Here is a 22925-nt window from a genome sequence, read left to right as displayed (position 1 = left end):
TTTATGGTTACACATTTTTCAGTATATCTTTATCTTTTTGCAATTTACCTTGATTCAAGTGGGAGGCATGGACCCATATTTATTTTTCTTAATGACTACTCAATTGACCCCAATACTCACAACATTGTAAAATGATTATAAATCAATAAAAATGTTTAAAAAAAATTGACCCCAATACTATTTAATCCTATGATTTATCATTTTTCAAAAGAAACAGCATGGTCTCATTTATTAATTATCTTGTTTTTCTGTTATTTAATTTGTTAATGATCAGTTTCACCATTTTACCTAAACATTTTTGCTCTTTTTCTAACTTCATGAGTTAAGTGCTAAATAAATTTCTCTTCTTTCTTTTTAGACTATTCTCCTAAGTATTTAAGGATATGGATTTTCCTCAGAATTAGATGTATCCTAAAGGTTCCAAAATGTAGTGATTTTTCTAACCTTTTTTTAAATGACGTGCTAATCAGATAGATAAATTAGAAGTTTGAGATTAACAGATACACATTTCTATGTATAAAACAGATAAACAACAAGGACCTACTGAATAGCACATGGAACTATATTCAATACCTTGTAATACCTATAATGGAAAAGAATCCAGAAAAGAACAGATTACATATATAGTACATATAGTGTATATGTATGTGTGTATATATGTGTGTATGTATATGTATATGAATCACTTTACTATACACTTGAAACTAACAAAACATTGTAAATCAAATATACTTCAATTAAAGAATAAAATTATTTTAAAAATGCTAATCAGATAAAAAATACTAGTGATAAAATCTATTAGTAATCATCCTAATTCACACAGTCCAGTTTAATAAAAAGACTACATCGCTAACAATGGAGCCTCTGTGTGTAACCTCCAATTTCATTGGCTTATTTCCTACTCATAGGTAATCATTATTCTAAATTTTTTATTCTTCATTTCTTGGTTTTATAATTAGCTACCTATTAAGAATAAATGTAGATCCATACTTCTTGCCATCTCTCCTTCAAATGGGCAACCTAATATATTACTCAAAAGTTCATTCCAAAGAAAATATGTCCCTTATCTATCTTTGAAGTTTTCCTGTGCTTGGGGTTACAATGCTTCAGGGGTTCACTTCTGACTGGTGTCCATGTATCATGTGGAGCAATCTTTAAATTAGACTCATATTTTTCTTCCCTCAGCCAATTATTATAGAGAATGTCCCAAGAGACCATAAACATGGGTTAAAAATACAGACAGTATGAAAGCCTGGGATATCTGCTCTTGCAACTTCCTTTTGCCCTTGGGACCTAATCAGGCCAAATTTCAAATCTACCACTTTCACTTGGTAGTGAAATCATGTTTCATAAACTCAACTCTGTGGATTGGTGGGCCAAAGACACCTTGTTCACATTGGGAGGCTTAAGTTTTAAAGTTATTTGATGTTCAGTTGTGAGGTATCAAGTCTCCTCTAGGACTCAGTAAAGGTCAGAGCTTTTTCTGAAATAGAGCATAATTCTCTGAAGAAGAAGACATGGCTTTGCTCTGAAACCTAAGGATCTGCCCAATGATTCACCTACTGAGTCCTGACAGAGTCTCCATATGGCATTCTGATCTGCCACTGACACTTATATCACTATTGCATTTGTTGCACGGATCTTTTAACTGCAGATGTATCCTCTCTCAAGACTTACTTTGCTCTGGATTGCACTCAAAATTTGTAGCTTTTCAGGCCACTCAGTAAATAAGTCCAAACGACAACCTCAGATATGGATGTCACCTCCATAATCAAAAACACCATGTTGTAACTTTTTTCTTAAGGATAGGAGGTGTTTAATGCAGCAACATTTTCACTTTGGAGGTGCTATGGCAACCAACTCCATACCTTTAGGCCCCTAACACATCACTGTAGTCACAGGCTCCTGAATTTTCCTTGGGTTTATCACTAAACTTCTGACACACCTGTGCCTTACCAAGGTATAGACTTGCAACCTCCTGCTCAACAAATTCAATCAACATGATACAATCAACACAGTGGATCCACATGACTTCTTGAGGGGCAAGGAGGCTATCAACTTTTCAGCAGTTCAGGTTGTGCAGAGAACATGAGAAATCACATACTTAGACATAAGACAAAGAAAGTGTACTGCTGTCCTTTCCAAGTGAAAACAAATGGTTCCAGGAAGTCTTTACTTTTTATTGCAGAGGAAAGTAGACTCTGGTAGATAGACAGCAGTATGCCAGGCCTGGAAATGTTCATTTACTCCAGCTGAGAGACCATCAATGGGACAACATTCACTCCAGCTAAGAGACCAACAGTGGGACAACGGCTATAATTGGCCTTATCCCCAGGTTAAGTTTCATAAATCAAGTGTCATTCGCCAAGATCAGCTTATCTCTGGCACGGTCCAAACAGGTACATGTTACAGAAATAATTACGTATTATCTCTTTACTTTTTATATGTTTAACACTAATATTTGAGTCTCCCCCAAGAAGGGAGGACTAAATACAGCTTTTGAAATTAAGAAAAATCATTTTTCTCTTGGCAAGGGCTACATTTGAAGACTTGTCTCACCATGAATTCTAAAGGTCAACTCTGAGGCTCAAAGCAGAACTGAGTTTTTGTTCTAGAATTGTATTTTCTTCTATAAACCAAAACACTGGTTTATAGATAAGGAAGGTACAGAAGATGGTAAAAAAATACTTGCATTAAAATCACTTCCTCAGGAAAGCCTTTCCAAATATCTGCCTCGCCTACTTCATTAGGCCCTCCTTTGAGAAACTCTCCCTGCTCTTCCACTGTATTTTGATACTTGTGACTATTTTTAGTTATTCCTAATTATATATATATATTATGATTGAGATCCATCAAAGCTCAGACAGTACCCCTTTATTGCATTTTTATTGTCACAGCGTTTAATACAAGGCTTGTCCCATGGTGTCTCAAGCATACAGTAGTTTGGTTGACTAGCTGAATTCATTTTCATGTTTCCCCAATTTTTCCCTCAGGCTTATCAGAATTCCTACAGGTTTTTAGAAGAAGCCTGAACTACTCCCCCACATATCTGAAATTTGATTTCTCATGTTATATTTTGAACTCACTGTATAAAACATTTGTGCTCAAGAAATATGTATGTATACTCTATGTATCCTGAGTTTTAGTTCTGATTTTCTCGGGTGACTATACTCAGAGTGACTACACCCATGCTATACCAATGGTAGTTTCCATTTGATGCATTGCCTTTCAACCAACCCATGCATGCATATGTTTCTTCCTCACTGCCTATATCCCAACCAATATAAATTTTTTATTGTCATTTGCTCTCAACTTTTTTGCTTCTCAGGAGAGGAACAGAGCCACTGGTTCTCTGCTTCTACATCATAAACTGACAATTATTTAATTGTTTAATTATAGAATCATTTACTTCTCCAAAATGTTTGAAGTACTATATCATAATGGTGTTAGTCCTGGAATCAGACTAAAAAGAACAGTGTAAACAATATAATTAATGCTTTAAGGTGATAGGATTATACGTGTTTAGGGGGAAAATGTTTTGTGATGTGATACAACTTTCTGTAAAAGACATTTAAATGAAAACTTAAAGTCAATCAAAAGTATTCAGGATGTATACCATAATTTCGTTTACCCATCACCCAGGTTCAACAATTACCAATTCATGGCCAATTTTATTTATCTGTACTTACACTCAGTTTCCTTCTCTTGTATTATTTCTAAACCAATTCCAGATGTCTTATCACTTCTTCCTTAAATAGTTGAATACCTAGCTCTAAACAAACTATTTTTTAACAAAACCACAATGCTTTTTTCATATCTTGACAAGTAAACATACTCCCTTAATTTTATTAAACACCCAGTCAGTGTTCAAATTTCCAGAAGTCTCAGATGTCATAAGTGACTTTCATTTTTACAGTTTGTTTTATTAACTTGGGATTGAAATAAGATTTACATTTAGCAATTGTTATTAATAGCAACTGTATTTTAGCAACTATTAAAACAAATAGCTATGTTAAAAACATAGCAACTGTTTTTAAAATCTCTTTTAAGTGATAGGTATTCTTGTTCTTCTGGTCCTGGTCCCTTTCCTCCCCCTTCCCTCTCCCCTCCTCCTCTCCCTCTATTTTCTCTTCTTTTTCTAGCTCTTCTTTTCCCATACTCTTTCACTGTTCCTTGAAAAAACTGGGTTGTTTGTTCTGCAGAGGTTTGTCCCAAATTTTGGTTTTAGTTGAAATTTTAAAAATACAAATCTTATCCAGAGATTTGTGTAAACAATTTACCTGTGTGGAATGTTTTCACTTACTCCAGATTTGGTTCACATTTAAATGACAAATGACATTTCTATGCTGGGCTATCAAAAGACGTCACTGTATTTGTTACTATGTTCGAGGGCTCGCATTGGTCTGAACTTTCAGATTTCTCACAGGTGAAAAGTTCATATTATTGTGATCAAGAACAGAGTTAACTCAAACTGGAGAGCTGTTCTTCATCTGGGGATAGATTCCCAGCTCCAGTTAGGAAGGGATATGTGATGCTCTCTCTCCCTACTCCCACACCTTTGTACCCATGAGCAACATTGATTTGTTTGACAGCAAAATATTAGCCCTGGTGACTTGTATTGACAAAATCTTATTTCATCTTTATTTAGTAACTTGATCTTCATAAGACCAATGGCAATATGATTTCATTTGACACCCAACTTCCCTTCGAACTTGAAGAGAAAATGTGCACGGTTGTTTGTGATAAGTTTGTACCCATTCAAGTCCATGATGGATTTTGACTTTTCCTCAAAGTTCATTATGGGCAACATATCACAATACAAGCAGAAAAAATATAATAGCAGAGGTAGGTTTTCCTAGTAAGGTCATTTAAGCACCCAGCTCCCTCTTCTTCCCTGTTGCCCAGAGTAAGTAACCTACCCTAGTTTGAAATGGCAATTGCTTCAACACCAAGAGAACACAAATGACCAGTGTGTTGTTTAATATACTTTTGTTTTTAGCTAGTCTGCCTGGAGCTGGACTGGACATATGCATTGATTTCTAGAAACAGTGAAATTTATAATAACATATTATACTTACAAGGTATCTACTTACAAATATGATTTGTTTTTTAGCTTTTAATTAACCTAATGGATACATATAGTTTCTTACATGAAAGTAATCTGTGTTTTTGGCAAAAAGCATAGCAAAAAGGCAATGCTTTATCTGGTTCAAAATGTTTTTCAGGCCCAGGCAACAACTTCATATTCTTACTCACTGAAATTTAGGTTTGTCTCTAATTTTTATGCTTTTGAAAAAATGTACGTACTGTTTGGTAACAGAGTACGTCATGATCCCTTAAAAGCATAAGCTTCATGTGTGATAAAGATTTTACCCATTAGAAAGGTTTATAAAGCGACAAAGAAAACACTTATGTAAGAAATGACCACTAATTTTGAATTTGAGATAGTTTGGATTTTATATTGCGTATTTTGTGATAAATACTTTACAAAGACAAAACATCCCATTACAGTTATAATTAAGTCAGTGCTTTGAATTGTCACCAAGTCTAACAAAATCATGATTTCTGACATTGTCAACTGCCACTAATATAAGGGGCATCAATCAAACAGTGTGCACAGATTCTGGGAATCATGATTCCATTGCTCTTTGTGGATTTAGTTCTTCCACATCTAGAAAGTAGCGAAGTTCTATGAGAAACTCACTAAAACTTCACTAATAAGTAACTGCTTTAATGAGGCTCCTAAAAAATACTTTCATTTACTACAGAAAAAATTGATACCTCAGTCCTAATCTTGCACAATACCTTCTTCTCAAACTAAAAAAATTTTTAAAGTCAGAACAAATTATATCCTTTCAGAAGAGATTACGAGAAATCAGGATTTGGATTCTGGGTTAAAATAAAATCAATAGGCATTAATTACTTACATAATTAATTACTTACATTGTTAATTCCATTCTATATTCTAATTTCCAAAACTGAACAAAACATAAGGCCCCAGGTCAGTAACTTTCTAAAATTGGTTCCTGTAGTCTTAAGGGGCAACCATCTCTGTACCAGAAGTTAACTCTAACAGGGAGTTGAAAATAAACCATTTCCTGCCTCAGATAATCCGAACACTGGCCACTTTTCCTTACTAAACATGAGAAAATTAGCTGGCTAACTTCTAGTAAAAAGAAGGTGGACTGAGATGAGCCAATTTGCTATTCATACCATTAAGGTACTTGGTTCATGAATGAACATAAACATTTATATAAGCACATACCTACAGATTAGATAGTGAAGGACAAAAATCACCTAATATTTATTGGAGGGGCGAGAACTATAAGGTCTTCCATTGGCTATTAGCTGAGTATCTCCCTTCATCGATTTTAACCCCCTCCCCACCCTGGTTTATTCTCTAAGCTCATACTGTCTTTAAGGAGGTTCTCCTCGATGTTTACTTAGTAAGCTCAAACAGCTTTGTCATAAATCAAAGTTCATCGATAGTTTACCTCTTGACAAGTAGTTCTCTTGAGTGCTTATTTTAGAGAATGTCTTTTCAGTCTCTCCTACTTAATCACCACCACTTCAAGCTACTCAAACCTGTGACCTGACAGACAACCGTTTCCTTCGCCTGCCTTCTCTGGAATGATTGCCCCATCCCAAGTGAGACCTTCACAAAGTATTTCCAGATTACAGTAACAGATCCTCCACTTCTCTGTCTCTGTCTCCATCTCTGTCTCTGTCTCTCTCTCCCTCCCCCACCTCACCCTCAACAGGCCAATTCTACCCTTCCATGGAAGACTTCTTTCTTCAATATTACACTTCCTAACTGTAAGTATGTTATGGTTTAGTAATTTTCCTCAACGATGTTCATTTTCTTTTCCGCCAGTAAAATTGTGTCACCTTGAAAGTCTGGGAGAATCACATCCTGGGGTTTCGAGAGTAAGTTCAAATACCTATTGGAAATAAATTCAAGAGGCAGAGGCCATCTTCTGGCCGTTATAACGACCCCTGACCTCAGTCTGTTTACTCAGAGAGAACACATGCTTTCAGGAGCCAACAAAGCCACCTCAAAAAGGTGGTTACCCATAAACTACATTTCCCATTTCCCAAAGCTGCCTGGGGCGCAGGCAGCTGAGAGGGAACATGGCCCACACCTGGGACAAGGTTTTCCACTCCGCTGCGATGTTTGGGGGAAGTGGCACCACTGCCAACCTCGCAGATTCAGAATTACCCAAATATGGAATTTCAAAACTCTCCATTTCTTTCCGAAGTCAAATCTAATTCGGATCTAGTCTCAGCAAATGATAAGGTGGGGTGTGGGGAGGTCAGGAAAACAGAAAGGTAGGGATTCGGTCTGCTGATTGCTGGGTAAAGATTTAAAAGACCCACTGCCGGAGGGCGATGGGATGGATGTTGAAGGCCGTGAGTCCTGGGGCAAGAGCGGAGAAGTCTGGACTCGACGTCCGTACATGGAATCAGGAATCCCTTGTTCTCAGGAACCCACTGGTCCAACTCGGTGCCTGAGGCCTTGGGCTCCCCCAACGCAAGAGGGGCCCCAGTGGAACTTGGCTCGGATGTCCCGCGAGGACCGCTCATCCACCTGCCCGCGGGCGCCCTACCGGGGGTGTCGGTCACTTCCCTGACTCTTGGGTCGTCAAGGGGCCGCTCGAGTCCTCGAGCCTTCCCCCACTGGAAATGCCGCCACTGGTTGCCAAGGGAATCGCCGCCTCGCTCCTGCGGCGCCCACTGCGGGTCTCCGTCCTTCGTCCCGCCTGTCGCTGCCCGGAGCCGCATTTCCACGAGCGCTCCAAGATGTACAAAAGTGAGGCGGGACTGCAATTTTAAACTCGTTCCCGAGCCTCTCTAGTTACCGTCGGGGCGCTTGGAGAGCCGGCGAGGCCTCCCTGCCCTGCGCTAGGGGTGCGGATCCGCGGCGGGTTCTCTGCCGCACCCCCCCCCACCCCGGCCTGGCGGGAGCGCGAGGTCGAGGGAGGGGCCAAGACGCACCCCCGGGGCCGGCGGGGCTGTGAGAACCCCTGCGGCCCACTCTCCCCAGCCTCTCTCCCCGGATGTGGCCCCGCTGCAGCGGGACGGCTGCGCTGGGCTGGGAGCTTGTCTGGCAGCTTCTACTGAGCAGCTAATAGTATAACAACCCGGCTTTGATAAATCTGAACTAATTACCCCTCTTAATTAAAGTCTTTAGCAGTTGTTTCACTGTTTTGGCAAGAAAACAGGAGAGACTTGCAGTTAGAAAACACCAGAGCCAGAGCTCACAGCGAAGCTACTGATTAACACTTAAAGCATTTCAAGGACCTGGCACACGCCACAGTTTGGTTTTCATCCATGTTTCCTCCTTGAATGGAAGTATATTCGTCTATAAACATATATACACACATAAAAACACGGAGGCTCCCTTTGCCAGCTGTGTACAAGTCAGCCTGTGCCTTCAGGATGCGAACAATAGATCCCCGTCTGAATGCTGTCATTGTAACGCGTTATGTGGGGATGTATATTACACACGTCTAGATATGTCGTTCCCACTTAACTGAGCACTACAAACAAATCAGATGGTCCAGGACAAAGACGTGCTTCTGTTAGAAAGCTCCACATCTTCCATCTCTGAACTTACCAAATTTCATTACTTTCCCCAAGTTCTAACTATTGGGGGAGACTATTATTTGCTTTTTTTTTCAGATCAAACGTTAAGTGATAATAACTCAGGGATGAACTCTTTAAAAAAGGAAGAAGACTGACGGGGTCAGAATCAGTGATCTCCATAGTATGAACAGAACCCTGAAAGTTGTTGATTAAATAAGCATGTTCCAAGTATTTATTTCCAACAGTCAATGAATCAATTTTCACGTGCAAGAATCAAAACCAAAATTCAAATTCATCCATAATGAACCACTCTTATCTAATGCGGATGTGTGCGTGTGTGTGCTCACGAATGTGGAATGTGCCTTTACAGGCACACACATCAGTGTGTGTATATATAACATACACAGAGAGTTTTGTTACCTCAGGCAAAGAGGAAATGGTAATAAACACTCGGCAGGCATCTTGAGACCGTAGAATCAACACAGTGTAAATATATACAATAATAAAATTAAAGTGGTGCAGCATTCCCGGATAGAATAATACAGATCTCAATAAATACAGCAGAAGTTTTTTTTTTAAAAAAACAAAACAAAACAAAACACCATCTCTCCACCCGAGATGAAAAATCTTTCCAAATTTAAAAAAGAAAAACAAAACAGGAAACAAACAACCCCCCCTAATTTTCTCATAATTGTTAGTGCCTATATAGAATATAATACACAAAACCATTTAGCAGATACATGCAAGAGGCGAAAGGCCGGGGAATTCAGAGGCTTCTGGTCAGCGACGCTAGCGTGGGGGGCCCAACATGCCCTGGGTTTTGGAGACGAGCTTGGGTAGAGAGATCCAGCTCTATTCCGCCGCTACCTCGGTAGTGGGGACCCCAACTGGGACTTAGGGGGGGCACTTTGGCCTTGATCACTGGTGCCCCGGGTGGAGCCCAGGCTGCAAGGGCCCAGGGGGCGGCAGCGGCGGCGGCAGCGGCGGCAGCGGCGCCGGCGGCGGCTGCTGGAGAGGCGGGGACGGATCCGCGCCCGGCTCCCCGGCAGGCGTGCGAGCCAGGCCCAAGCTGCTGTCGTGCAGCTTGCGGACGTGCTTCTTGAGGTCAAAGTTCCTGCAGAAGCCCTTGCCGCACGTGGGGCAGGTGAAGGGCTTCTTGTCGTTGTGCGTGTGCATGTGGAAGGTGAGGTTGTAAACCTGGTGGAAAGCCTTGTTGCAGATATTGCACTTGAACTGCTTCTCCCCGCTGTGGGTCAACTTGTGGTTTTTGTAATTCCCTAAAACAGACAAATGACAGGGACGTGGACCTGAAAAGAGAGCTTGAAAAGGGAGGAGCGGACGATCAAAGGACAGTGAGGCAAAAGGAAGAGCTGCCACAGCTCGGACAGCCGGTACAGGGCTGCACTGCCCGCCTGCACTCCGATCCCCGAATTTATTTTTAAAACATCAACAAGGAAGCAGTTCCCTCCACATTTTAATACAGCAGTTAATCCAATTATATAAAGTGAGAATAAGCGGTTAAAAAGAAATATCCCCGCTTTATATGAGCCATGCCTTTCTCTAATTCTAAGCAGACTTGCGCGTTAACAGGTTAGAATGGCGACACATGAGCCGGTGACTAGCTGCACTTTTCAGACCGTTTTCTGACATCCCTCGAAGCCGAGGGGTTTCGGTGAGACTACCGCGAAAGACAGCGTTCCATACCTTTTTGATGAAATCCTTTGCCACAGAATTCACACACAAACGGTTTGTAGCCTGCGTGTATTCGAGTATGCGTGTTTAAAGTAGAACTTCTATTAAACGCTTTGCCACACTGATTACATTTATGAGGTTTTTCCTAAGCGGAAGGGAGGAAAGGCAGAGAAGTATTTTGAGTATTGAGGTATCTTGTTATTAAGTGGAGTCTTACGAACTCGAAAACGGTGTAATGCTCTCCCTCATGCTTTGGGCAGAACAAAGGCAAGCAATACCCGGCATTTCCCCCTGTCCAAGCCGGCACATTTGAAACAAATCTTATGCTAAAAAAAAAAAAGTACGAGATTCTCAGCCATTTTTCTACAAACCGTTCGGAAGTAAACCAGGTGAAATAGAGACAGCTGAACACACCTGGGTGTGAATGATCTTGTGCCTGCACAGTGTGCTGGCTTGCCGGAAGCCCTTTCCACACACTTTGCAAACGAAGGGTCTGGCTCCTGTGTGCACCGGCATGTGACGGGTTAAGTTATAATGCGCGTTAAAGACCTTAAAGTTAAACACAAGTACAACAGGTTAGCCCAACAAGCACCTTGAAATCAAACCAGGCAGTGGGAGGGGAAGGGGGTGATAACTATTACGTGTATACAAATAATTACGAAATAAGATAAACTTTGGAAGGAAGGAAGCCCCACTACCACCACCGCCAACACACTCACAGTGCTTACCTTTCCACACACTTCGCAAGTGAAAACTTTGGGCTTGGTATTAGGAGAGCCTCGGCTGAAGTCCGAGGTTTTGAATGCGATTTTTTCCGACAGAAGCTGAGCGCTTTCTTTCATATAATGCTGCAGCTGAGCCTGGGACAAGTCTTTGAAAGCTACTCCCGAGGGGTACTTCTCCACCGCCGGGACCACCAGTTTATTTCTTTCAGCTAAATATGTTTTTGGCTGCGGGTGCAAAGGGGAACTGAGGAAGTAGGAGGCCACCGGGTGGATGTTAACGCCGGCCGCTGGGTGGCACGGGCCATCACCACGATTCAGGTAGCACAGGGCTCCCATGGCGTGGAAGGAAGAATGGTTAACCACACGCGGCCTTACCAGCTTGTACTGCTGCAGCGGTAGCGTGTCGCGCGCCAGGTCGCCCTTGAGACTCAGCGCACAGTTGAGCAGGTCGCTGCAGCTGAACGCGGGCGCCGCGGGCGCCGCTGCCGGCGCGGCCGGAGCCTCCAGACTCGCCTTCCGCGGCTCCGACCCGGTCATTCCTGCCTTGGGGCTCGTGTCGTACGCCACAGGCACGAAGGGGATCATGCAAGGGATCGACGAGTTAAGATGCAGAGGGTGCTTCGGGTCCCCCTTGGGCACGGCTCCCTGCAGGAAGTGGGGGACGGGCAGGGACTTGGGTTCGGGGGTGCGCGCCATGATTCGTTCGATGGAGAAAGCCAAGGGTTTGGAGGTGCTCATCATATTGCCCCGGGCCGGAGCAGTCGCTAACATTTTGGCAGTCGCGTTGTGGCAGCTGCTGTCCATGACTGAGTCGCCAGCGTCCGTCAGCCCGCGCCGGGTTGCGCCGTCGTTGCCTTGTTCCCTGCTTGTCACAGACCTGCAGAGAGGGGGACGAGTACCATCACCATCAGCAGCCTCCTCCTCCTCCTCCTGCCCAGCATCACCAGCCGAACCTGCCTGCCCAGCCCAATGGACTCCTGCCAGCCCATCGCAGAGTTCTTGGCGCACCAATGACTCGGGGACAATCACTACTTATTTCTATCAATAGAAAGTGTTGTGTCAATAACGCAGCCAAGATCTCGCCAATCGTTAACTTCCAAGAGGAGAAGGTAAACTAGATAATTGCTCAATTCGCTTCCAACAGTCAACAGGAAAACTTTTTTTTCCCCTCTGCAGTCAGTGACTACTTTTCATTGGTGAGTGAGGTTCCCCCGCCCAGAAGAGGCGGGGGCGCTCGCCGCAGCGCCGCAGGCCCTCCCCTCGGCGCACACACTCTCAGGCGCACACTTAGCTACCCTCCGCCCCCGCCCCTACACCTTTGCTTTTTCCTCTGTCTTTTTAATTCTCAATCTGCTTAACCAGGCTTTAGAGGCCAAGCAAATCTGAGATCAATTTTCTCGTTTAGCTCTAAATGACATCACCTAAAATCATTGTGCAAAGGCTAAATAAGGAAACAGACTCTAATTCAGGGGCAAACGCCGGGCTATATTTATCAAACAGCAGGCTCCAGAAAGCCGGGGCCAGGGAGCCTCCGGCAGAGAAATTCGAGCCTCCCCTGCATGGTTCCTCCGGGCCGGAGCTGGGCCCGGGTCGGAGCCGTTCTGTCTCCTCCGCAGTCCTCTTTCTCTGGGGCCGAGGGCTGAGTGCTCCTGGCATCCCGGAGTCTCCGCGGCCCGAACTGAGTATGGACCATTTGGAAGACGCCAGCAGGTAACTGGCCTCCCCAAATGCCCCTGAGAATTAAAGGCCGTGGGAGGCTTGTGTTTGTGGTTTTGTAAATGCAATGCCGTGACATAAGCTTGGGAAAGACACACTCCATCTACAAAGTTGAGGAGTTGCAAGGAATAAGGGTGTCACACCAAAAGGAACCTCGGTTAGGGCCGGACCTCCCCCTACCCAGCCACACACACATACACACACGCATACACACAAACACACGCGCTTTTATGCGTTTCCATTGAGAACCTGGAAAGAGTAGTTCTTTAAGTACTTGCGCTCAGCTAGAGCTCTCTGGGCGCATTTTAAATACTGAATGTTGGGCAGAGAAGGAAAACAACTTATTGATTCCTTTCCCTAACCTCCAGACTGCGGTCCGCACGCCTCCTCAAAGAGGCTCAGGCGGCTGCCAGGGTGTGTATGCATCTCGGGGCGACGAGCATAGCCACCTGCCTGCGAGCCAGTCTTGGCTTCAGCCGCGCTTCCGCCTCCCAGAGAGCGCGCGGAGACTATGCCCAGCAACGCTCCCCATCCAGGCGCACTCCGGTGTGGCGCCTCGGCTGTAGAGCATAAGGAGTGTTCCCGGAAGACTCCAGTGTGGCAGCGACCCCGGTAGCGCGGGTTCTCGAAGCCTAGGCGGGCGCTGCCCGGAGCGCGCCGGGAGCAGTGGCGCACATCATCCTCGTCGCTCCCCTAGGCAAGCCGGCGACCGTGAGGAGCTTAGCCCTGGGGCCAGGTGTGCTAAGGCCAGGCGTGCACTAGCGGCTGTGCAGGGAAGACTCGGCAGCCTGGCGCCCACGCCGGGAGGTGGAGGAACAGGGCAGAGGTGGCAGCTCTGGGCCTTGTGGTCTGCACGCCCCTGTAAGTGGCCACCCGCAGCACCCCAGGGAGCCATCTACCTGGTGAGTTACCCCGAGTGGATGCGTGTAGAATGGGTGGTGGCGGGTGCCAGACATCGGGCCAAGCGGCTGTGGGCGTCCTCTTCCAGCTGGACCTATGGAAAGGGTCTGCAGTGGGAGGATGGAAGCAAGCGGACCAGAAATGGGATAGTTGAGCCGCTGACCAATTCCACCCCCAAATGCAAAGTGGGACCCCAAACGGAGGAAACTGACCTCAAAATATTCCTTCTTTCCTACCCCATTGCCCAGCACAGGCCAGGGAACACTCTGGCTTTTCGTAGGGGTCGGCCCCGCCCCCGCCCGGTGGGCCAAGAAGGGTGGAAGCCGCGAAAGCCTGGGCTGGGAGCACGCCCAAAGCCCGACCGCGAAGCAGCGCAGCGGGACGAGTGGCGTGGAAACCCAGTTGCTGAGGAAATTGGGGAGGAGGCGTGGGTCCTTTTGGAAGTTGAAGGCAGCCGAAGGGCCAGGTCGGGGAAAGGTCTGGATGAGACTGGCCTTAGCAACGAGGTCAGTAAGTGCCTGGATTCGGGTCTAGAGGTGGCTCCGGGCTGGGAGGACAGATGCAGCGGCAGAGTAGAGCAGAATCAGGCCAGAGCAGAGCGCGGGTCCCGGGTCCGGGAAGAGGCGCCACACCCCGGCAGCACTTCGGAGCGGTTCTCGGCCCAGATGCAGTCACCCAGCATGCGCTCAGGCTGGAGATTTTCTTTCCGTTTGCTGTTGGGGCCGCAGAACCAGTCTCCTCTTCTCCCCCGCCCAGACAAAGAGCGCGGGACGGCTTTGCTAGGGGAAAGGAGGGAGTAGGGGTGTCCCACGACAGATGGGTCGCGGTTAAGACTTTAATTGCTGCCTTTGGGGGCGGATCGGGTTTCCTTTCCTACCTGCCGCTTCCCAACATTGAAAAATCCTCCTCCTGCTGCACTTCTCCGACATAGGGCCAGGTTTAAAGAAAAAGCAAAGAAGCACGAAATAGCCCGGCTCCGGAAAGCTTTGGAGCGCCCAGCTGACTTGTTCAACTCACCCGCTTCCGGAGCGTTACCTGCCTTCTTGACTGAATGCCACCAGTTTGTTTTACGTTCGTCGCGTGTCCCTCCCTCTTCTCCCCCTCCCCCACTTCCCCCTCCTTAACGGCAAAAGAGCCTTGGTTTGACCTCGGTAAATTTCTCCTTCGTTGGACACTGAACTAAAAAGGAAAATTATTGGCTAAGGGGTATACGTGTTTTGTATGGTTAACATCTCAACCGTTTGCTTTTCACTGGTCTTTTTGGGATTTGCCTTTTTGACAAGTGTTTGAAGGTATAGTGTCATTTGAGAAACACTAATGTCGCCAAGTAGCAATTATGCCCTTCCTTTCCTAGACCTGAACTTCCTAATCCTAAAGACTAAAGAGGTGCTTTATAAATCCTGGTCTTGATATTCCAACACTTGTTGATGAGTACTTCCCATTTAAAACCTAACCCATATGTTAATTTTTAAAAATCTCTATTAAGTAAGGATTGTCTTAAAATGCAAAAATGTATTCAGAAAGGGCTTCCATCTTATTAACAAACCTATCCAGTATTTTGGGGTTTTTTTCCTGAACAAGCTGAAAAATAACAGCAAAACAAACAAAAACCCAAAACCAAAAACAATAAAAGCAGAGCATATTTGACAAATTTAGCTTCTAAAACAGTTCAACACTAAAATTTGTTTATTAAAAGAGTGCAAAGGAGTCTTGTTTGTTTTGTTAATGACAATATGGAAACTGGGTTATAGTTTCTTTGTATTTTCTTGGAGAATCCTATAATACCCCCCTTTTTTCATCAGAGCTGATGATTAATTTTCCCTCCCCTTCCCAGCCATGGAAAGGCAGCATTCATTTGTCCTACCGCTTTAAATTCTTGTGGAAGGTGAGTTTAAAACGCGTGGTTTATCCTGGGTGAGATGTCCTGGGGGAAACAGAACAGCCCTTGGTCTGAAGAGACCAGATAAACTCTGAGCTAAGACTTTCTGAGAAAATAAGAAAAAAGTTCTACTCTGCTTTAAGTAATTTAAAATTCTCTTCTTTTTATTTTCCTGAAGGAATCTAATTTTGATCTCAATGCTTCCTAAACTATGTTTTTGATATTACTCAAGAACTTGTATAATTTTCACAAGCTTTTAATTTATGTCCCTCTCACAAGTAAATGCAGTTTCTGGTCTAGATTATTGCAATTTGCAATAAAAGATACAATATAATAGAGCCATCAATTATCAAATAATCCATAATATTTCATCTCTTCTTCTTTTATGTCACAAAATACTGTTGAGCATTTTAAAAGTAAAAAGTGGATTGGGAAATAGTATAACTTATCCAGCCTTCTGCCAAGTGTATTAATTCATTCCTGGTCATGCTTTTGTAAGGTTTTCAGTCCTTTCTGACAACATCTACCACCCCCACCTCTTCGTCAGAAGCAACAGTCTGCTTTATCTTTGCTTCTTCTTAGCTCCTGAAAGCTAAAGGAGGGAGAGAAAATTATTATGATCACTCCTCACTTTCCCAGGCATTCAGATTCATCCACACTTTCTCCTGTTTAATAAATAGCACCAAGGGCAATGTACCTTTCTTCTAGAGGAGGAAAAACATTTCTAAATTCTTCTATAGTTTTGCTCAGTCTTTATCTCTGACTGGTCTTTTGTTATTTCTCATGTGTGTTGGAGGCTGGTGATGGAATAGGACATAAATAGGAAGGGTCTGCAAGGTTCAAGGAAAGAATCTTGTTGAGTTCCTCTGATTAGTTCATGAATACACAGTGGGAGCTAACTTTCCAGTACATGGACAAGTACATGGGCCACGAGTTCAGATTTAAGGCTACTTCTTTTGTTTTTTGTTAGTTTGGTAGCAAAGAAAGAATTCTTGATAATTTCATACAGCATGTGAAAAGCAGTAAGTTTCATAGGTTAAGACTGTAGGATACCTCAGTTAACACGTGGGTCCCTCTTTTCTTTGGGATTTGGAGGGGTGGGAGAGTAGCTTGTTGTCTGTCTCTAGGTCTTTGTTGTTATTATTTCTTTCGTTTAGGGTTTCCTTTAAACCTAGTGAAATCATTCTTCTCAAAACAGCGTTTACATATTAAATCACTGTGTAAAAATAATGAAGAGCCCCAAAGGTGAGAGCTGGTAACGAGCTGGCAGGCATTACAGACGCTGATCACCTGCCTTGGGTCTGGTTCTGCCCCTCCACTAATGCTGGATTTTTCTCACTCATTCCCGCAGGCCTGTGAGGTGTTTCCCCTCCAGACTGCCAGCCTCCGACTCAGGGCTGGACTTGATGGAAAAAAGAAGTTTATAAACAAGCAACCCAATTTCTCCAACTTATTTGAGGAGTGCCAAGAAGTCAAGCAACAAAAACCAGTGAAGTTTTGCTTGCAATTTACAACGATGTTATTGAAACCCGGGAGGTGAACAATCAGAAGAGGACACCCCAAGTATGCTCTCTTGCCCTGCAGTGATAGCTGGTTATGCAACTGGCTGATCAGCGTTTTGCTGCAGTCCCCAGTTTTTAAACGTCATTTTGTAGTCGAAATAAAAACTGTATTTAAATACACACCACGACTCCTTCCTTGATACAACCCATGAGGTTTAGAGTTTTAATGTTATTTTCAAACTTTCTTCCTTATCTCTCACGGAATAGAAGTCGACAGTGGCAATTCAAATAACACAAAGAATGAGCTTTGCGGAATGGAGAAGCAATCGAAGTAAATCAGAATCCTTGAGCTAGAAATCTCTGAGAGCTGTTTATAGATTCAGTTACCTCCCGGACCCTGGCCGCCGGAGCGCCCCGCGCAGACCCGCTGCCCTCAGCCGCCTGGGCCTCCATCACCGCGGCGGCCTCGCGCTCCCTGCCCTGGCCTCCGAGGGAGACTGCGTCCCGCTGCCGGCGTGGGAACTCGGGCGCCCGCCTTACTCCCGAGGCGCTGACCCGAGCTGAGCCAGGTGATAGAAACGTGAAGTGAAACAGAAAAGCTGGCCACTCTCCCCAGCCGGGCTTTCCACTCATTCGCTCTTGCTCAGGCGCCCCAAAGAGTTAAAATGTCGTTGGCAAGACCGAGGGCGACCGGACTCCGCGCGGCGGCCTTGGAGGGGCCCGGGGGCGGGGTCTCCCGCCGCCTGGCGGGGGCTGGGAGCGGGAGCACCACTCCCGGCGCCGGCCTCCCGCCCGCTCCGCGGTGCGGTGCGCGTCCAGCCAGGCTCCCGGGCTCCGGCGAGGCCTCCCGGGTGCGGGTTCGCTAGCGCCGCTCGGTCGCCGACCTCCGGCCTTGGGGACCACCGCCGCCACTGCTGGCTCCGCGGCCCCTCCGGGGTGCGATCGCGTTCCTCCCCCTCCCCGTGCACCCCCGCGGATCCGGAGGCTGCTCCATCCTCCTCCCCTCCGCAAGCCTGCGAGGAAGTGGGGGGGGGGGGTGTCTCCAAAATCTTTGGGAGAGGGTTGGTGCCGGATCGGGTTTAAAGACGAAGTTAACAGATGGCGGAGAACTCCTGTTTGAAAAGTTTTTGAACAGAACATTGGGTAATAGACTTGCTTTGACGGCTCCGAGTGTTACCGAAGGGTCATTTAATTTAGACGACAGGCGAAAGGAAACAGGTCTGACGCTGTGGCACGCCCAATAAGGAACTAGAGCATCTTTTTATTAGTTTTACCTGTCATTTTGAGTTTCCCAGAAAACACTTTCTTAAGCCAAGTTTTAAAAGGGGGCGCGGGGGAGGTACCTCTGAGTTCTCCAAAAACCTTTCATGTCCATTGCCCTGTACTGTATTTTTGCGCCCACCTCTCTGACCCTGCGAACCCTCCCTTCGAAGCCCTTTGGCGTGTACTTAGAATTAGTTGGTGTCTCTTGACGGTCGTAGGAATGCAAGAGAATTTTCTAACTAGATTCTTCTACTTTAAGACAGTTTCCTTCTAACTTTCCCTCTTGGCCCCACCTTCCAATTTGTCCTTTTATGCTCGTTCCTCAGCTCTCCCTGTTGAGCCCTTCTTTTTTTCCCTTCAAAAGGGGATGGGACGGCTGTCCACATAGTACAATACCCCGGCGGCCACCTCCAGCTGGTTTCCCCAGTCCTGAAGAGGGGGAATCCAGCCGCCGGCCGTCCCACTTTCCTCAGTGGGGGTGGACACTCTTCTGCGACTCCCCCCACCTCCCTTCTGGGGCCTCTCTCAGACCAGATCCTACAGGCGTTGACCCTGTTTCAAGAGTTGAGCTGTAACATCCGCGCCGAGAATATCCCAAGATGAGGCTTGATTTCGTCATTAAGGAATCTTACTAACTTTTACCATGTTAAGTTAAATTATTGTCTTCTTAGTTTGAAGTAATTTGGAAGTTATTTTTCTTTTTCTCTTCCCACCGTTTCCTCTTTAAGTTCAGTTGATTTTTTGAGTTTCACTAACAGTGCTGCCCTCAGTTTCCCAACAGTCTCCCAGAGCAGGAGGATACGGAAGAGGGTACCAGAAACACCGCGAAGCTATGCACCCGGCATCCGCGTGAACACTGGCCGCAGGAGAACAGCATCCCGCGGCCCCGCGGTGACCTCGAGGGTCGGACCGCTGAAGTCGCGAACGCGGCCCGCCACGGCTCCCAGGACCGGGGCGGCAGCCCTTCAGCCCTGCCGACCCTTGGGGTCGAGGGTGAGGAGGAAAGCTGGGTCCTTGTAAAAAGCCGGAGGAAGGAACGGGGCTGTGAACCATTCGAAGACTGAATCGGGTCGGTTCCTGCTGCAAGTGGAGGGGGGAAAAAAAATCCTCCACCTAACCCTGTGATTCACAGCTTCTCGGAAATTTACATAATACAAGGGCGTAGATGCAAACCTAAAGGACAAAAATAATAATTCGACAACGCATATCCCATTTTCGCACCATGGGCCTGGATATGTTCCCCAGTGCTGGCACATGAGCTGGCTCTCCGAGCTTTTTACTCATGACGGAGAGTAACTGAACTGTCACAACACTGTTGAAAGGAGAGGCAGAGAGGGAAGGAAAAAAAGGGAGTTGGGGAGAGAAAGAGAAACTGGTTTCAGTGACGCTGATTTAGATTTCCCACTGATGACAAATGAGCTTTAAAAATTGAGAGCATATGCTGTGTTCAAAAGGCAGTGGACATGATAGTAATTGAGGTCCCTCACTTTCCAATGGATCAGTTTTCCCCCTTTTATTTGGCTGACATCGACCTTTTATTTGAAAAGCAAATTAATTATCCTTTAATATTAATAGGAAATTCCAACTTATTTCCCTAAGTAAGTGAAGGCCACAATATCTACTGAAAGAGAGGCCCCCGGCAGTCAACAGGGCTCCAACTGGCCAACTTGAATGTAAGATAGAAAAGTAAAACGTGGCAGCTACAAAATACACGTGGTTGCTGTCCTTGCCTTTCGGATTCGTTTTTTGATGTGTCCGTCCACCCACCCCATTCCCCGGCATTTGAACTCAGATACCGCTAGTAAATTCAAATTCTGGAGCCCCGCTGGTCGGATTTTCTCATTAATTTCCTGTGGAACACGGGGCAGGGGGAAATCCAAGGCAAGGTTTGTGGGATCCCAGCATTTTCTTACTCTAGCGTGAGGCCCGAAGAAGTGCAGGTGCCTTTTGGTTTCTCGCTGCACTTCTGCCAAGTTTGTCTGGCGTTCAGTCCATCCACGAGCAGGTGAGCAATGGAATCCTCCCCTCTTGCTTAGTTTCAGAGGTGATGGTCACTAGAAATAGGAAAGAGGAAAGGCCTTTCTTTTCCCATCTCTGTATTTTGCTGTTATCCCAGCTTCCCCTTTATCTGCAAAACCCATGTGCAAAACTGGCTGCGTTCTCAAACATTCAATCCAATCCATCAGTAGTCTGCAGTTATTTTAAATTAATTTCTAGAGCTTTTAGTTCAACTTGTATGGACAGGCACTTAAGAGGAGAAAACACCCACTTTTTCAAGTGTGCAGAGATTTCTGCCTTCACTAACCCATCCCACCCCACCCACATTGCTGTCGCATAAAGGGTAAATAAAAATCTTCTTTCCTCCTCTCTGTCCCTTACTATCCTTCTAAAACTGGTTTCTTCAATTATCCATTGAAATCAAAAACAACATTTCCCCTCTTCTAAGAAACTTTTTTTTAGAAGAAACTTTTTTTTTTGTTAAGTACCCCTACCACCCCCAGACATTCTGAGGGCTGAAATAAATGATGCATTTCCTGTCCTGTTTTGGCCTTCTTGCCAGGGTGTGCCAGCCCGGGAGGGCACACAGCTCGTGGACTCCTTGTTAACCCCAATGGATGGTGGCAGTTCCCTTTTTCCTTGAATTGTTTTTCTGTAAAATGGGACTACTTCAAAGCCAACTTCATTCTTGGGAGGCTTTGAGATTGAAAAGAGATTTAAAAATGAAACTACTTTACATATAAAAAGCCATCCATCACCTTGTTAAAAAGTTAAGCTATAAACTTTTTCAAAATATTTTTCAGACAACTGTATTTAAAAACAACCCTTCTGCTCAATGATTTGCTTTCTGATTATATACATGAAAATGTTAAAGTACACACAAAGAATCACATTTGATAAATTATTTTTCACCACCTTGAGGATTTTCCTTACCCTTGAGGGCCTGCTCTCCCACATCCAGTCTTGAGTTCCCCAGGGGACAATTTCTTCTGTAGATTCACAAATTAACCTTTCACAAAAGCTTTTTAAAAATCTCAATTTGATTAAAGCAGATTTCATCTCTTTAGAAGCTGTTATGCATTTCTAAAATTAATCAACTTTTGATAGAGTATCCTAATTATATGAAAGAACACACCTAGCAACCACCCAATGTAATAAAAACAAAACTGAGCAGTTTGAATGAATGAGCTTATTCAATACAGTAACTTTGAAGTATGTTTTAAAAAATTACTACCCAGATTGGGGGTGGGGTGTTGGAGTGAGGGCCCAACAAAAGCCCTCCCCTGACATAGTGGTGCTACCCAGGCCTTCCCCTGTTTCATTTTCCACTTTTTGAAATCCAGTTCTGTTGGATTCTGACCTTTCACTAGTGGAGCTCCTCTTTAATAAAAACTTTCCTACCTTCCTGCTAAAATCTCCTCCCAAAGTTGAGATTGAAAAGAGATTTAAAAATGAAACTACTTTACATATAAAAAGCTATTCCATCACCTTGTTAAAAAGTTAAGCTATAAACTTTTTCAAAATACAGTTTTGCTTCCTTGACATTTTAAGGACATACCCTAAACAACAAACTTCAGCATTTAAAGTTTTCTTTCTGCCAATCACACCCAAGAGAGGTGTTGCCTGTTGGGTGTCAGGAAGGAGGTAGTGGTAAAGGGCAAACCAGAATTGATTTAAAGCAGAAAAAGAAATAATATGACACACCACTTTCAAGTATTGTGAAGGTGCATATTGTGTGTAGGGGTTCCATTAAACAAGCCTGTGCCGCGTGCTGCCCAGGAAGGAGTATCCACTCTGCCTGATGGTTCTTGAGTTTGAAATCAACTCTTCACTTCCTCTCTGACCAGAGAATCCCTGATCCTAGGGATGGACAATATAAAAGGAGATTTCAGACAAATCTAGGATATACTTATTGGCTGATTTTTTCCAATCACATGCAAATAAGCACATAAATACAGACACACTTAAGAAAAGTTGCAAAGTACAGGAAGGTTAAAGGCAAAGTGGTATTCTGGATAGGAGGGTGGGGGTGGGGAGGATGAAATCCTGTCTCCTGGGTCTGGAACTCAGGAAGCAGCAAGCAGGTTGTCTTAAAGGAATGATGGGGATGGGGAACATCCCTTCAGTTTAAAAAGTAGCTCTAGTCTTGGTACAAAGCTGGGAGCGGTATCTTTCCTTTTGGTGAGTGATCAGTTTCTGCTTCTTAAGGCCACCGCGTGTCTGGCCCAGCGCCACCAGGGCTTCCATTTCCCTTGCTATGGACATCCTGGATTGTGACCTAGGGGCGCCTAGGTCTGGGGGCAGGACTCCGTGCTGGCTGTCGTCCTCAGCGCCTGCCCTTTTGCTCGGCTTCCAAGGCTGAGGCTACCTCGGGGCACGCTGGGGCGGCCTTCAGCCTCCTCTGCCTCGGTCTCCGTTCCCTTTCCCATTTCCCAAGCGCTTTCTGTGGGCGCATTTCTGGTCTGAGACACAGGATGCCATTCTAGTCCTCCTTAAGCTTTGGAAAACATTAAGGAACATCAATCTGCCCCTGAAATTCTCTTGAACTCAACCTACTGGGCACAGGCCGAGGCCTGGAATTTCTCACTCGTGGGCTTGTGGTCTGGCACCTCCCGATCAGATCATACCTGTGGTTTCAGAACCCCTGACCAACAGCATCCCCAT

General features: G+C 45.2%; 1 protein-coding gene and 1 long non-coding RNA gene across 9 annotated transcripts; one reads left to right on the top strand and one right to left on the bottom strand.

Moving 5' to 3' along the window:
• Positions 1-8795: 8795 nt before the first annotated feature.
• Positions 8796-14659, bottom strand: FEZF1 (FEZ family zinc finger 1). 8 transcript variants are annotated; one of them, XM_072964590.1, is made up of 7 exons: positions 14637-14659; positions 13619-13713; positions 13173-13507; positions 11007-11880; positions 10693-10827; positions 10291-10423; positions 8796-9863 (listed from the first exon to the last, which is right to left on the bottom strand). In XM_072964590.1, exons 4-7 carry the CDS (start codon positions 11805-11807, stop codon positions 9505-9507), a joined length of 1428 nt encoding a protein of 475 aa, XP_072820691.1. In that variant the 5' UTR covers positions 11808-11880; positions 13173-13507; positions 13619-13713; positions 14637-14659; the 3' UTR covers positions 8796-9504. The 8 variants fall into 8 exon arrangements, with proteins under 8 accessions (XP_072820691.1, XP_006202296.1, XP_072820689.1 ...); XM_006202234.4 differs by having other exon boundaries at positions 11007-11228; positions 11379-11880; positions 13619-14658; XM_072964588.1 differs by having other exon boundaries at positions 13832-14658.
• Positions 14660-14728: 69 nt separating this feature from the next.
• Positions 14729-17180, top strand: LOC140697354 (uncharacterized). The gene is made up of 2 exons (XR_012074313.1): positions 14729-14911; positions 16850-17180. It is a non-coding gene; the product is annotated as an uncharacterized lncRNA (long non-coding RNA).
• The last annotated feature ends 5745 nt before the right edge of the window (positions 17181-22925 follow it).

This window comes from Vicugna pacos, chromosome 7 (assembly GCF_048564905.1).
Source record: "Vicugna pacos chromosome 7, VicPac4, whole genome shotgun sequence".
Taxonomy (NCBI): domain Eukaryota; kingdom Metazoa; phylum Chordata; class Mammalia; order Artiodactyla; family Camelidae; genus Vicugna; species Vicugna pacos.
The sequence above is the reverse complement of the archived record's forward strand: the minus strand, read 5'-3'. Positions and strand labels throughout refer to the sequence as shown.

Excerpts from the sequence above, each read along its gene's own strand:
- FEZF1 (XM_072964590.1), bottom strand. The coding sequence starts at position 11,807 with ATGGACAGCAGCTGCCACAACGCGACTGCCAAAATGTTAGCGACTGCT. Across the intron at positions 10,828-11,006 it reads CTTGCGAAGTGTGTGGAAAG|GTCTTTAACGCGCATTATAA; the intron begins GTAAGCACTGTG and ends TTTAACTTTAAG. Across the intron at positions 10,424-10,692 it reads ACAAGATCATTCACACCCAG|GAAAAACCTCATAAATGTAA; the intron begins GTGTGTTCAGCT and ends CCTTCCGCTTAG.